This window comes from Misgurnus anguillicaudatus, chromosome 3, assembly GCF_027580225.2.
Source record: "Misgurnus anguillicaudatus chromosome 3, ASM2758022v2, whole genome shotgun sequence".
NCBI lineage: Eukaryota > Metazoa > Chordata > Actinopteri > Cypriniformes > Cobitidae > Misgurnus > Misgurnus anguillicaudatus.
The window spans coordinates 47,355,515-47,371,728 of NC_073339.2; the positions used below are offsets into that span (position 1 = coordinate 47,355,515).

General features: G+C 37.5%; 1 protein-coding gene across 1 annotated transcript in view; it reads right to left on the reverse strand.

Annotated features, from left to right (window-relative positions):
* The window catches only part of ptgfrnb (prostaglandin F2 receptor inhibitor b), a 39,016-nt gene that overhangs the window by 13,325 nt on the left and 9,477 nt on the right, over positions 1–16,214 (reverse strand). Inside the window, exons 4-5 of the mRNA XM_055206204.2 lie at positions 11,905–12,270; positions 397–819 (exon numbers count right to left, since the gene is read on the reverse strand). Coding sequence (XP_055062179.2) covers positions 397–819; positions 11,905–12,270 — 789 coding nt within the window. The remainder of the gene's footprint in view (positions 1–396; positions 820–11,904; positions 12,271–16,214) is intronic.

Sequence of the window (16,214 nt, forward strand, 5' to 3'; positions counted from 1 at the left end):
GCCATGTTAGATCAGCAAAGTCCTTGATTATTATGCCAGAATGCGAGTATAGTCCTAACCATATTTGCCTAGAAAATCACAACTTTTAATTTTCTGTTGGTCTTATTACATGATGTAACTACAGAAGTCAAGTTTTAAATAGGAAAAATATTGCATTTCTTTGTCGCCAAACCCAGAGATCAGCTGAATGGATTCCAAAATGGTAAGAATCAAATGTTTAACTCTAGGGGAACTGGAAAATGAGCATATTTTTTAAAAAAGTGGAATGTCCCTTTAACTTACTCTCTGTGTTCTACAAAAGGATGAGTTTACACATGCATATACAAGTTTGGTACGAGACAAGGTTGGGAAAGTAAATACAGAGTTTTAATTATTTCTTTAAAATTGTACACTTACTTTTGTTAGCGAAGCTAACTTTGAGCGTTGGGCTCAGGAACTCAGCTGCCTTTTTCCAGTTCCCATGTTGAGAATGAATCCACGCTGTGACGGCACAGGTGTAATCGCCCAGGTCCGCATCCGTTGTGTGCAGGAGGCGGAGCTTAAACACATAGGGGTCCACTCGGGTGACCGTGATAAGCCCCTCCTTCATGCGACTTTCATACGACTCGCCTGGTACAAGAGTTCCGTTCTCATCCAGTGACGCCACAGTGCGGGTGGTTACCGGGTCAACACCGGGCACAGCATTTTTAAGGAACCATGACACTGCCAGACGACCATTGTGAAGGTTGGAAACGTTTGAAACTTTGCATTGCAGTTCTGTTGGATCTCCTGAGAACTTGGCACTCAAAGTTGAGCCGAGAACGACAACGTAATCCAAATCTGTAAGAGGAAGAATAAAACTTTCAACACAACCCCAAAGTGATTATTAAAACATTAAAAATAAGGAGATGTTTAAATTAGATTTTTTTTTTAGGAGTTCATTGTCCATCGCTACACATTAACAGTCACAGTCACTAGGATGTTTCGGGTGGTTGCGTACTGTCCCAAAGATTAAGAATGACTCGATCCATGTGTGCTGTGCAAATGTAGTAAAACTGGATTAAGTGTTGCAATGGTTTTCTGTGCATTCATGCATGAGTGAGAAATCTGAGACTATAAAAATCTTCCTCCTCATTTAAATCTCATACAGTCAGACACACAAGCACGCTGTCATTAAAGGTGTACGGTGACCCTGTTTCTAAGCTGTTAACACAACAGTGTCAAGTGTTTCTGGGCAGTGAGCCCAACAGGCTTTGCTGTAGTGAACGACTCCCTGTCTCTCTACTATACAGCTGAGACCTTCATGCCTGAGTGAGCAGTGCCAGACAAACACACACACACACACACACACACGCACACACGCACACTCACATACACACATCACCACACATTCCAACACTCACTTGCACTACCACTTCCGCTCTCTATCTCTCTTAAACACACACACACACACACACACAGACACACACACACACACCAAAAAGAAACCAAACAAACATCGGAGAGGAACACAGACAATTGAAAAACATTTAGACACTCTCTCTCTCTCTTTCTCTCTCTCTCTCTCTCTCTCTCTCTCTCTCACACACACACACACACACTGAGTGAGTCCCATATGTGCTGGTGGGTTTTGTGTTAAGCTTTTGGACGTCACGGCGATTGAATCACAGGTGCCATCTGCCCAGTGTGGCTCTCATTCGCATCACTTCCTGTTCTTCAATAAGCTCCACCCACCTCTAATTTGAGAACCACGCCCACCGCCGGAAACAATCCAACCGTCTCCACTGAGGCTGCCTCCTTGTCATGACCGGCTGATTTCACCAATTAGGATGTGATCCTGGTCAACACCATTGTTGGTCTTGGATCAACATTTTCATTATCCAATCAGATTGCAGGATTAGGATTAGTGTGTATGTTAGATTTAGGTTTAGGATTGGGTTAGGGTTTTTTTAAAAATACCCCTCAAACTATTATTTCACACTAATTTGAGGGTTTAAAAATGATTAGGGTTTAAGTTAAGGGTAAGTTGGGGGATCTTCGATTAAAATGCTGATCCAGGATCACATCTTACTTTGTGAAATCACGGCGATCTTTCTGGCTTATAACAAAAACAGAATAACGTCCAAAAACTGCTGTGCGACAAGATGCACAGCCAACAAGCCAGAAAAAAAAACAGAAATACATTTTTACAAGCTGTCGACCCCAAAAACAAGCATTCAAAGACACAAAAGTGGATCGCCGACTACAGTTTCCTACAGTGGGCGTAGATCTAATAATAATAGTACTACTGTATGAAAAGTTGCCTGTATCCACTTTTGTGTCTTTAAACGGTCGTTTTTTGGGGTCGACAGCTTATAAAAATGTATTTCAGGGTTTTTTGGCTTGTTAGCTGTACATCCTGTCACACAGCAGCTTTTGGGCATTATTTTGCTTTTTGTTATAAGCCAGAAATGACAAGGAGGCGGTCTCTCGCAATACAAAGTCAATAGAGACGGTTTGATTGTTTTCGCCTCGGTGGGCGTAGCTTTCAGGTTATACACGTTGCGCTCTGTCTCTTATCATTCAAATGAATAATTACTTAATTTCCACTTCATCTCAGTGTTGTCTAGGAGAAATAACCATTATTATAATAAAAGCTCAATAACAAACTTAACCAACTTAGGTGTCCCAGTAGCTCAATGAAGTGCAAAGGCCATGGGCTCGATTCCCACAGAACAAACATAGTGTAGTCATTTTAAGACGGACATAAGATGTTTGTATCATCAGCAAATAGACACTTAATTACTTCAGAAAGTTAGTTACTCCTTTAGTGGACTGTCATTATTTTTAGCAGTTTGGTGAACTTTTTGGGTTTGAACGATCAAGTACGTAAAGAGCATGAGAGAGAGAGAGAGAGAGAGAGAGAGCTCTAGATAAATAAAGACAAAATGAGACGAGAGTGATTCTTTACCCAGACAAAGACAGCACACAAGACAAATGTCTCTTCAGCCGGTCGCTATGGACGAGAGCCGAGCATCCTGGGAACGGAAGAAAGGGGCAAGGGAGGATCTCAAAGTGACTGTCAATCAACCTTAACAAGAGACTCTTCACTCAAGACATTCAATCTACATTATCAGACTGGAAAAGCTTTATCTCACACATTTAATCACAGCGTTTCTCTCTCCACTGTCTTTATCCTTTCAGTCTGCTCTTCTGTCCTCCACACTTTATTTTTGTCCTCATTCTTTTAGTTTCGTTGGGTGCCCTGCACACCTGTCCAAACAATAGCTCTTTAACCTTACCAGGTCGGAAACCAGGTGTTATTTTCCCATTGTTATAATTGTTTAATTTAAAAGAGAGAATGATAAATTCAGGCTTGCCAGGTGAGTCACGGGTCGTCTTTTGCTAAACTGGAGATTGACAAGAAATGAAAACCAAAACTAATCTTTTGGACGACACCCCATAATTATGGTTTTACACCTCAGGGGAGAAAAATAAAAACAAAAGCAAATCACAACCCACATGGTAACCCAAAACAAACCTGAAACTAAATGAGACACATCAAAGCAACCCCAACACCAAACCAAAACTAAAACAACTCAACTAACCGAATAAACAAAAATAGCTCAGGTAAGAACACAATATGAAACTACAGAATAGGACTTTATTATAACTAGGACTATCAAAAGATGAATCGCGATTAAATAGCATACAAAATAAAAGTCTGGGTTTGCATTATATATTTGTGCGTGATTATTTTGTATATAAAATGCACACCTACATGTATAAATAAGAAAAAAGTATGTTTTTTTTAATGTTATATTTCATATAAAATATAAATAAATGAAGAGTTTCGTTGCAAAACGAGATAAATCCATTTTTTTAACATTTTTGTCAAAACATGTTTATTATTATGTTATCATGTTATTATTTTGTTTTATGGTGCTACTTAGCTGTATTTTTTAAGTTATGAAGGTTTCAATCAAAACAAACCAACTGCAGTTGCATTGAAATTAATTGGAATGCACAACCAAAAAAACGAGATTTCTGAACAATTAAAAAAACGGTGGTTATCTCGTTTTGCAACGAAACTCTTCAAATATTGTATTTATTTGTAATTAGTATGTATATATAAATAAATTCACACATACATGTATAAATATTTTTTTTAATATGTATATTTTTAAATACATATAAATAGATAAATATATATACACGCACGCACGCACGCATGCACGCGCGCGCGCACACACACACACACACACACACACACACACACACACACACACACACACACACACACACACTCACTCACAGTGTGTATTTACATATACAAAATAATTATGCACACTAGTGCTGCAAAACGATTAATCATGATTATTCGTTTGCAGAATAAAAGTTTTTGTTTACATCATATATATATATATATATATATATAAAACTGTGCATAATAATTATGTTATAATTATGTTAAATTATAAATAGGGGAGAGCGGGGTAAGTTGTCACACGGGTAAGTTGTCACACTGTTAATAAATCCAACACTAGAGGCTCTATCTCAAAAATCAAATAGCCACTTTATGTGACTTCTTCTTCTATAGTCAACTTCCTGTTCACATGTGGTCAAGATCACTGTAATCTGAGGTTAGCACAATTTTCTTATTTTTCTGCTTAAAAAGTAAAAAAAAATCACTTTACATTTTATGCAATACAACTTTGTTAGGTGTGAATGTTTAAAATGATTATTTTGCACAAAATAGAGGAGACCGTAAAGTGTCTTTTGATACTTTAGCTAAAGCAGTGCTTCTCAAAAAGTGGGGCGGGACCCCCAGGGGGGGCTCGAAGCGACACCAGGGGGGGCGCGTGAGACCCTGGGGAAAAATACTTTTTCAGGAAGTGATTTTTTTGCACTGTCACTTAAAGACATTACACCCCAATCACGCTGAAAAGCCGCTTGAGTTTTTATTAGTATTTATTGATTATATTTAATTTAATTTTTCAGTATCAAGTATTCAAAAAATATTATACTTTAAATAAGGATTGATTTTTTTTTCAGGCAAATTGATGCATTTTAAGTCTTCTGTTACAGACTAAAAAACAATGTTAATAAAGTTATTCTTTGTTGTAAGTTGATCGATATTTCTTTTTTTTGTGTTTTCTTTAATGTTAATAAGGATACAATGTTTTGCAGATGTGTCATTTTATAGATAAATTATACTATTTACAGTTGAGGCGGAGAGTTGGGGGGGCGCAAAATGTTTACTTCTTCCTAGGGGGGGCGTGACAGAAAATAATTGAGAAGCACTGAGCTAAAGTGATATGATGAGCTAAACTTGAGATTTAGACAACATTAGCACACAAGTAAGTATGGGGCAAGTTGTCTCAATGGCTTTGGGGCAAGTCGTCACATCTGACAACTTGCCCCTGTACAAACAAACACATCGAACATGCTCAGAAAACATGATATAGAAAAGAATAAGCCTCAATCTAGCAAAAAGCTGTTTCAAAAGAAAGGGAAGCAGAAATCTGGACCTATGAAAAACAAGGCAGCTAAAAGAAGAAAAATCATGCAAGAGTCATCATCAGATGATGAAGAGTGCTTCTGCCTCGTCTGTGTAGAGCCATTTTCAAAGAGTCGTCCAAAGGAGACCTGGGTAAAATGTGTAAAATGCAACAATTGGGCCCATGATGCTTGCACCTCAGGCCAGGCAATTTATGTGTGTCAGAATTGTGATTCTGGAGATGAGTCCTATTAGTCATACAGGGCATCTGTTTTGTTCAGAGGTTAAACATGTTAAGTTAAGCAAGTTATCTGCAGCGTTCCATTCAGTTATCTGGTTTTATGTGAAAGCCATAGAACATTTGAACCAAAGTTCAAAGTAAAGTGGTCTTGCCACTTAATTGAAATGTGCATTATTTGGATTGAAATAATTGTTTTTCCAGATTCTCCAGGCACGGATGTTTATATTTCCAGTTTGGTTTGAGTTTAAAAATTAAAATCAATATTCACAATTAAGTAGTTGTGTTCTTATTTTTAGATAATCTAGTGTGACAACTTACCCGCCCTAGTGTGACAACTTACCCTCCGATGGGGCAAATTGTCACAAGTGCACAGTCACTATTCAACAGTCTACAACTCTGTAATGAGATAAGATATAAAGATGTTATGAATACAACATATGTGCCCAAGACTTCCTTCTTTCATTTGGTATGAGATTTATACCATTTTGATGTATGGTGCTCAGTAAATGTTAGACAGTGTGAAAAGTGTGACAACATACCCCGCTCTCCCCTACACTCACATCCATGTATAATTAAAATATATATATATATTAAGTACTCATAATTATATTTAATACAAATAAAGCATAAATATAAAAATGTGTATACAAATTTAAATATTTCTTAAGTATATACTTGCATTTGTGTGTATTTATATATACATTATTGTTATACACAGTACACACACATATTTGATTTTTAACAAAAACTTTTATTCTGCAAACGATTAGTCGTGATTAATCGTTTGCAGCCCTAATGCACACATAATGCACATGCAAAAACATACTTTTATTTTGTATGTGATTAATCGCGAGAAATCTTTTGACAGCCCTAATTATAACTCAACCGGATAAATACATGATCTCACACAGGTCGAAGATAATCTGGAGTTTTATTTAACTACACAAGTATCTTGGTTTTTGGGTTTTCAGCACAAAGCATCCAGCGATGCACAAAAACTGAATGAAATGCAGCTCTCTACTATCATTCAGAGTCCTTGAACATCAAGCATCAGTTTAAGGCCGCGTGTTGGTGTTGTATTATCTCACTGAAGAGCTGATTTGGATAATAAATCACTAACCAGCACACGCAGAGGACGAACCTCCATGAATCAGAAATAAAACATGATAACAGCAGGTACCACCCCCAACATGACATCATCCCAGAGAGACCTCAAGATACCACCGGCATACTTTCATCCACCGCGATAAAAATAGGTCACACATAATTGTGCCGCACACACGGCAGTGTGTTTAGATATGAAGGAGTAGCGGCATAACCAACACAAAGACATCTGAATCACTGTGTATTTACAAGCTTATAGATAAGATTAAAGAGCGAGTCATTCATCCAGGAACTTGAAGGAGATGTTGGCAGTCAGCATATAGAGATTTCACCGTTAAAACACCTTGAGTTTCTGAAACAGACATGAACGACACCTCAAATTGCACAGCGTGTTGAGCAGATGTGTGCTATTATCATAATCTTGTTGGATGAAGTTTTTCTTTAAATAAACTGGGATGCATAAAAGTGTCTGAGAGGTGATATATTCTGTAAACAACCTTGAAACTTGCATGATGAACAGGGGATTTTCACAGAAAAGTAATGTGTTATTTACTGTGTCGACATACAGTAACTGAAACAAATGTCGAGGTCATCACCACCTTCTGAAATGGGTCCACTGGACAGAAAGACCCCTGACACGTAAGACTGATTTTAGTAATGCTATCAACATGATCTTATCGCTGTAAGGTTTTATATCAATCAAAACTCTAATGAGTTTAAGGTCAAAATAACATCTTTGATACGTTTTCTGGGATATAAATAAGCAATAAAAGTTTGTATCCTGATCACGGTTTTATCCTCTAAACTCTTGAGAAGATTCACATCAGCATCTAACAGCTGAATGTTTTATGTGAAACTGTACCTTCCAGTGTTACCAAATGTTCAACACCTGATCTGTGCAAATGTGTGTGTGGGTCCAGTTATATTTGGAGATGTCCTCACTCTTGCAGTCTTTTCACATAACCTTCGTATGCCCTAAATTGCATTTTGATCTGGTTACGCTGGTGTGAAATCTGTGGGATGTGTTCACTTTTATCTATGACTCAAAATGTCTTGGGGCATATTACAGTAAGACACGTCTGTGACACGAAACTGTGACTGACGTCAAGCAGGTACATTTTCTTCTTTCCCAAAGAATATTCAATATTCAATGCAATAATAAACACTTTCATGTAATGAATGCAGGTGAAATGAATGCATTACAGTAGATAAATGCATTACAATTGTCATATGCATCTAGTTTTTTTCAGAAGTACAGTGGGACTAAAAGTATTAAGACACTTAAGTCTTAAATATAATATATTAAATAAATTAAATAAAGTAGATACAGTGATGAAAAAGAAGCGGTAAACTGTAATGAAGTTTTAATGCTGTGAACGGTTAATGCTGTGAACGGATAATGCGGTGAGCTGTTAATGCGGTGAACATTCAATGCGGTAAAAGGTTAATGTGGTAAGCGGGTAATGCGATGAATGGTCAATGCGATTAATGGTCAATGCGATTAACGGTCAAAGCGCTGAATGATTAATGCAGTGAATGGTTAATGCTGTGAACGGTTAATGCTGTGAACGGTTAATGCTGTGAACGGTTAATGCGGTGAACTGTTAATGCAATGAACGTTTAATGCGGTAGATGGTTAATGCGGTGAAGGGTTAATGCGGTGAACGCTCAATGCGATTAACGGTTAATGCGATTAGTGGTCAATGCGATTAACAGTCAATGCAATTACCGGTTAATGCGGTGAGCGATTAATGCTGTGAATGGTTAATGCGGTGAAGGGATACTCCAATGAACACTTAATGCAGTGAGTGGTTAATGCGGTGAGTGGTTAATGCAATGAGCTGTTAATGCGGTGAACGGTCAATGTGGTGAACGGTTAATGTGGTAAACGGTTAATGCAGCGAACTGTTAATGCAATGAGCTGTTAATGCGGTGAACGGTTAATGCGGTGAACGGTTAATGCGGTGAACGGTTAATGCGGTGAACTGTTAATGCCATGAGTGGTTAATGCGGTGAACGGTTAATGCGGTGAACGGTTAATGCGGTGAACGGTTAATGCGGTGAACGGTTAATGCGGTGAACTGTTAATGCCATGAGTGGTTAATGCAGTGAACAGTTAATGCGGTGAGTGGTTAATGCGGTGAACGGTTAATGCGGTGAACGGTTAATGCGGTGAACTGTTAATGCCATGAGTGGTTAATGCGGGGAACGGTTAATGTGGTTAACGTTTAATGCGGTTAACGTTAAATGGGATGAACAGTTAATGCAGTAAGTGGTTAATGCTGTGAGTGGTTAATGCGGTGAACGGTTAATGCAGTGAACGGTTAATGCTGTGAGTGGTTAATGCAGTGAATGCTTAATGCAGTGAACGGTTAATGAAGTGAACGGTCAATGCTGTGAGTGGTTAATGCGGTGAACAGTTAATGCTGTGAGTGGTTAATGCGGAGAATAGTTAATGCTGTGAGTGGTTAATGCGGTGAACGGTTAATGCAGTGAACGGTTAATGCTGTGAGTGGTTAATGCAGTGAATGCTTAATGCAGTGAACGGTTAATGAAGTGAACGGTTAATGCTGTGAGTGGTTAATGCTGTGAGTGGTTAATGCGGAGAATAGTTAATGTTGTGAGTGGTTAATGCAGTGAACGGTTAATGCTGTGAGTGGTTAATGCGGTAAATGGTTAATTTTGTGACTGGTTAATGTGGTGAACGGTTAATGCAGTGAACGGTAAATTCAGTTAACTGTACTTGTGGTTAATCTTAGTTGTGCGAAAATCTCTAGTATAATTTTTTCGAGAAGATCAACTGATTACAAGGACATTATCCATTTTTATATATGTCTTTAAGTCTCTAATTACATTTAAAAGAATGCTGGACTGAAAACTTTCATCACACCCGACTTTAATAATATTGTAACTCCCACAAGACTGAGGCATGGCACAAACCCTTCAGGATGTGAGAGACGATGTCTTTTATTGCTCAAATTTGTTGCCATCAATGTAGGTGGAAATGTTCAGCATTTCACACTGGAATGCACCCCACATGCCATGAACTTCATAAGGGATTCGTATAGACATTTCATTTTAATAATTTCTCTGCAGTTTCCTGTGAATAAACAGAGTTAAACTCTCTTGTTAATCACAGCGACACTAAGATCCCAACAGATTAGCAGACTTCTAACATGAACAATGGCTTTTAGCCTGTAAAGCTCGACATGAGCATCCATCAGTACGACCACCCACAGCTCGAAACCTTCAGATCTACTGTCTCATTACACTTCATGTACGGCCCACAGGCACGAGAGCTGCTGTCTGAACACTGAAACACATGCAGATAATCTCTCCAGCTCTTCAGCACTTACTAACAGTGCTATAGCTCAACAAACCCACCATAAACACCAACCTCAACCCATCCATCTTCACTTTAGATTTGGACTTCTTTGGAATACTTCACCCAAAAACTTTGTCATTATTTACTCACCCTCATGTCATTTGATCCCACAGTGTCTTTCTTTGTTCTTTAAAACCCAAATGCAGGTTATTTAGAAAGTGTTGTTTGGGGTTTTCTGGTTACTATGAGAGTGGATGGTGACCGAGGCATAAACCAGAAAAACCTTTTAGCTTCAAAAACTCCCAAGTGTTAAATAAATAACCTCACTGGACTGGTGTCATATATTTTAAGTGTCCTGAGGAGATTTACTCCCATACTTTCTTGTTGTGGATATTGCTGCTGTTTCAGTTTTTACACATTATTAAGAAAAAACATCCTACAAAAGTTCATCAAACTTTGGATTATATTGTAGTTTGTCTTTCAACAAACCCTTCTGTATGCCTTCAGGACACATTTGGGCCCTTTTGAAGCTTGAAGTGGGACCATTTACTCCCAAAAATCTGCAGTCTGAAGAACAAAAGAATACGTTGGGATCAAGTGACAAGAGGGTGAGTAAATAATGACAAAGTTTTCGGGTGAACTATCCTGTTTTCTAAACATTTTATTAAGTTTCCAATTGCAATCGTGTTGCAACATGCGAGAATGAGAATGTAAGAGGAAACTACTGAAATTTCACTAGGCCAACAGATAAACAAGATTTAACAAGAATCCTCTTCTGAAAGACGACCCACGGCCATCCATTAGAAAACTGAGTGCAATTTACTAAATTAAATTGCATATTATGCTCCTTAATGTTATATAAATACTAAATCAACAACATCAAATTAATATTTCAAGAATGGCAGTAGAAGCTCTGGGTAAAAACTAATCTGTTAAGAACTTTAGATGGCATTTTCACAAAATGTCACAAAATATAAGACCCTACGGGTTGTTTGCATGAAAAATAAAAACAACAAAGTTGTGATTAATACTCAAGAAACTAAAAATACATTCATATTAAAAGTGTCGTAGAGTCTAATACTGTGTTTATGTAGGCATAGATGAATAATAAGAAATCTGTACATGGTAATGACATATCGTGAGCCTCAAACACGATTGTTTTTTCCTTCTTATGTAAACCTCATGCATCCAAAAGACCTCAGATCTCAACATAACACCAATTGTGACATTACAGTCAAGATGTACACACCCAACATTAAATTACACATTAAATTAATTACTATGCTAAAAACAAAGTTGTGACTGCTAAGTTAGCGCTATATGCTAGTTGACTATTGAAGTTACAGTTAAGTTTTGCAGGTCCATACTATAAAAAAGACAAACTTACAACTCAGAAACGTCCATTTACAATCTCCAAAAATTGATTATTCCTCAAAATCTGATACAGACTCAAACATAAGATCTGTTTACACACACACAGAGCTACTGAAGGAGATGCTCTGAGAAACAGCCAATCAGAGCAGAGCTCAACATTATTATTCATGACCCTTTCAAATAAGGTAATAATAGACCATTTCATTCTAAAGGCAAATCCTAGGGTTGTAAAAGTTTTTGTAAATCTGTCTCTGGATCATTTTTTGCACTTAATAAAGCCACAAACCTTCTGTGTAGATATCAGAGAACAATTTAACAGATTATTACAATGCATTCTTTGGCACCTTTAACACTTTGTGCTGACACATGTAAGTTTGATATTAAAACTTCAGATCTGCTTACTTTGCTTGATGACGTTAACTCGCACCGGAGCAGAAATCTTCTCGGCGGCTTCGTACCAGCTTCCACTGTTATGATTGATCCACATGCTCACTTTACACGAATAGAGTCCTGCGTCAGTCGTATCCACTCGGTGAACCTTCAGTTGAAAATCCCATTTGCCCAAACGTCTCACATCCACACCATCAGAGGAGGTGCGCAGGACGCCGTCTCGACCCAAACCGGCCAGCACACGGGTGCCATTCAGCAGCCACGTCACCTCCAGGTCAACCGAGTTCAAGTCATTGACAGAAACCGTACAGTTGAGTATCAGCGTCTCTCCGGACGATAATGATCTGCTTTCCCGGACCTCCACACTGAGAGAGCTCGCTAAACGAAAAAGAGAGAAATAACAAGAATTTATAATACACAAGTGTGCTTGATAGCAGAGGTCCTCAACTCCAGTCCTATACAGACAAACTCACTTCAGCTCATCTCTCTGTTAGCATCTCATACTGTCCTCATTTGCTCTTGCAAATCTGTTCATGGAAAACTAAGTTGCTCATAGTCTTTCAAATCTTTCAAGAGATTTATAGAGTTCTCAGTTATGCTTTTTAGGATATCAACTGATGTTTCTTCTTAAAAGAAAAAAAAAATAAAACCAAATAAGACAATTGTTAAAATAGAGTAGATACAACTTAGTAGCTGTAAAGTTAAGAAAAAGTTTAGCTAAAATTATGTGGATTAGAGTCAATCTGATATGAAATGTTTCAGGTCATATCAAAATTTGACCTTCTTGTGAAAATCCCAGCTAAAGCATTTTTCTGTCATTTGCATCTTTAATAGACAGAGTAAGATGATTTCAGTCTCAGAAAATCATGTTTTTTAGAATTTTCAATTTAAATATAAACTTATATCTAACGCTATGTGTCACATACCATGTGAAAGCTGAGATTCTTAAAATCCTGTTAAACAGGTTATTTGTATGATGTGCATGTCCAAAAAAGCCAAAAACACTTAAATCATTGTACCGGGTTGTGTGCCGAATACAAGTTTCAGGTGCTGTGTGTCTCAAACTCGGGATTTCTCATGAACCAGCATCCAAAAACGACACATATAGCAGCTTTAAAATGTGTTTAAAGTAGGGCGGTTATCCTGTCAGAAGTTGAGCTACAGAGCAAATAAGCTGTTTCTTGAAACTTTGGAGTTGAAAAATATGTGTACCAAAATATAAATCGGGCTAAAGTGAAAATATGCCTTGCCCTGCACGGATTCAGTTGTCACTTGTGCAATTTAAAATTATGGTATGTTTTCACTTTCTAATGATAGAATAGAGTTTCCTAAAATGAATGACATAAGAATCATCATGCATTTCTATGCCTAAAATCTAGTGATCGACCGATATATCGGCCGACCGATACATCGGGCCGATTTTAGCAGGTTTTAGGTGTATCGGCATCGGCCGATTCGCGGCTTGCGTTCGCCGATAGCTTTTCCCCAGCATTAATTACAGACAGGCGCCCACAGGCAGCGATGTGTTCCTGGAGGCTGCCTGCAGCCCGTGCATTGCCCCTCCCCCCCCTAGCAGAGCGGAGCGCTCCAAGCCTGCTCTGGTAAGTTTTAAACTTCAAAGCATCTTTTAACCGTTTGACTGAAATAATTGCCATATACTTTGAAAGTGTTAACACGTTGCTCTATATGTGCGTGCAATCATAGCTAAGAAAGTTTGGTGGTCATAATGGAAAACGCGAATGCCTATAAAACTGCTTGCCATTGTATTTAGGGAGCTTCAAATAGCCTTTAGGCTAACCGTATGCATACGGCTGGTCATAGGATTTAATAATGCTGACGTTGTTCCGTGATTTCGTGGTATTTATAGGAGTTTTATTCAGCGACCACCAGTCTGACGTTTGGACGCGACGCGTGCTCATAATGCCGCAAGCGAACGCAGATCAGATCATCAGCCGAACAGCTGATCATAGCTGGACATGCTGGGTTTTTAATTTTCATCTCCATAAATATATGTAGGAGTAAAAGGCTAAAAATTAATATCCATTGCTGATAGTTTCTCGTCATTGTGGAGAGCGCAGTTCATGGTTGCATACGTTTATGGTTGTTAACACAGAGTTTCACGGAATTTTCGTCAGCGAAAAAAAATAAGAAATTCGACTCAAAGCACTTAGTTCCAAACAGTTCCCACATGACTTTTATGTGACCGGAGAAGTGTTTTTTTGTACGTTTTGTCAACATTTCTGTTCACTGGGAGCGCAAAGATACATGCACTCTCTCATCCATGTCTCAGTGCACCTCTCCCACGTGCACGCGCTCTACTATCTGACCGAAGTCCGTACACAAATCCTCATGTATTTGTTCAGTTTTATGCGTTTTAAGTGAGCTGAGGCAAACTATCTATCCCTCGCATTTATTATAGGGCAAGAGGGTGTGTGAGGTACAGAAGTGGGGCAATTGGCATGTTAATCAGAATTCTTTTAAAGTTGTTTTTTGATCAGTATTGCTGTTTACATTTTCCTTGTCTTCTTATTAAAGACATTTGCTCTACAAGAGATTAAGTTAAGTGCACTAAAACTTAGACCTAAGCATTAAATAGGTTGTAAATAGTTGGTTACTTTCATGGATAAAGTAAAGTGTTCGCCTTGTTATGCTGCTTGGTTGCTGCTACTGTGTGCAATGGTGTAATTATTATTTTATTTATGTATTTTAAGCAGCACTGAATTTTCTTACTTGTTCTACCTCACCTGTTTTTACTATTTGTTAAATATAGTTCAATAAATGTTCCTTTTTTAAATGAAGAGCTGTAACATTTGGTTTTATCATTGTGTCATTTTTATGATATAAACTGAATGAGAAAAAGCAGTATCGGCTCCAAATATCGGCTAAAGAAAATCGGCAGCCTGTATCGGTCATCGGCTAAAGCTGATGGAAAAAAATCGGCATCGGCACAAAAAAATCCATATCGGTCGATCCCTACTAAAAACTAGGGACGGGTCGATCCAATACTTTGGATCAGATATCGGGTCGATCCAGACCTTTTTTGCTTGATCAGATATCGGAATAACGGGGCCGATCCAAATCCGATACTGTGCCTTACCCGTGGTTGTTACTGTCATGCTATAGAAAAGTCCAGCCCGGTCTCACGAAATTTCGCTATATAGTCACGCATTTTTTTTATTCTTTTTTTGTGCTATTATCACGAAATTTCGTGTTTTTTTGTGATCGTATAACGAATTCCTGTTTTCGTGTGATTATCACGTATTGGTTACTCAACTGTTTTGTCCTATTTTCTTACCATTGTCACTTCAGTTTAGGGTTAGATTTACATAAAATGACATACCAACTCTAACCCTAACGCCAGGCAACATATAAAAAAAATAAATCAGAAAAAAATAGTATAAACCAATATATAAAGTGACATTCTTATGCAAGCACCAAATCTAACCCTAAACCGAAGCGACAATGGTTTAAAAATAGGAAAAAGCAGTTATGTAACAATACGTGATAATCACACGAAAACAGGAATTCGTTATACGATCACGAAAAAACACAAAATTTCGTGATAATAGCACGAAAAAAGAATAAAAAAAATATAAGACTATATCAAGAAACTTTGTGAGACTAGGGTAGGAAAGTCAGACTATTATAAAAGCATCATAAACATTTTTATATACTATATTCAAAGTCTTCCTAATATATTCAACAGCTTTATGCGAAAAACAAATGCATATATGAAGATATTTAAGGTCACAAACTCAATGGTCTGGTGCTCGCAAAGTTAATACACTGAAGTAGCGGTGAATTAAACGTGTCACACACACACACACACACAATTTTAAATGGATCAAGAAAAATACTAGAATTGGATCGGTCGATACTCAGAATTCAGGTATCGAAATCAGATCGACAATGAATAATAAAGCATGGTGTCAAAAAAAATCATTAATTTCAGTATTTTTTCATGTTATTTTTATGGTTCTCATAACCAAAAATGACTTGGATTTTTGACTTGGATTATAGTATAACTTTGGAAGTAATAATACCGGTTTATATATATATATATATATATATATATATATATATATATATATATATATATATATATATATATATATAGACATTTTTATGGTCATGAAAACTTAAAACTTTGACGCCCTAAATCCTTAAACTAGATTACACAAGATTTTTGCTGGGGTTTCATAGGCAGGGTCACAAATCTTTATTAATATTAACGTTTCATTGCAAACCTGACCTCAGTTTATGACATTGTTGTTGAACTTTTGTTCAAATCTATTGTGTCTCAGATATTTCTCCTGAGAAAA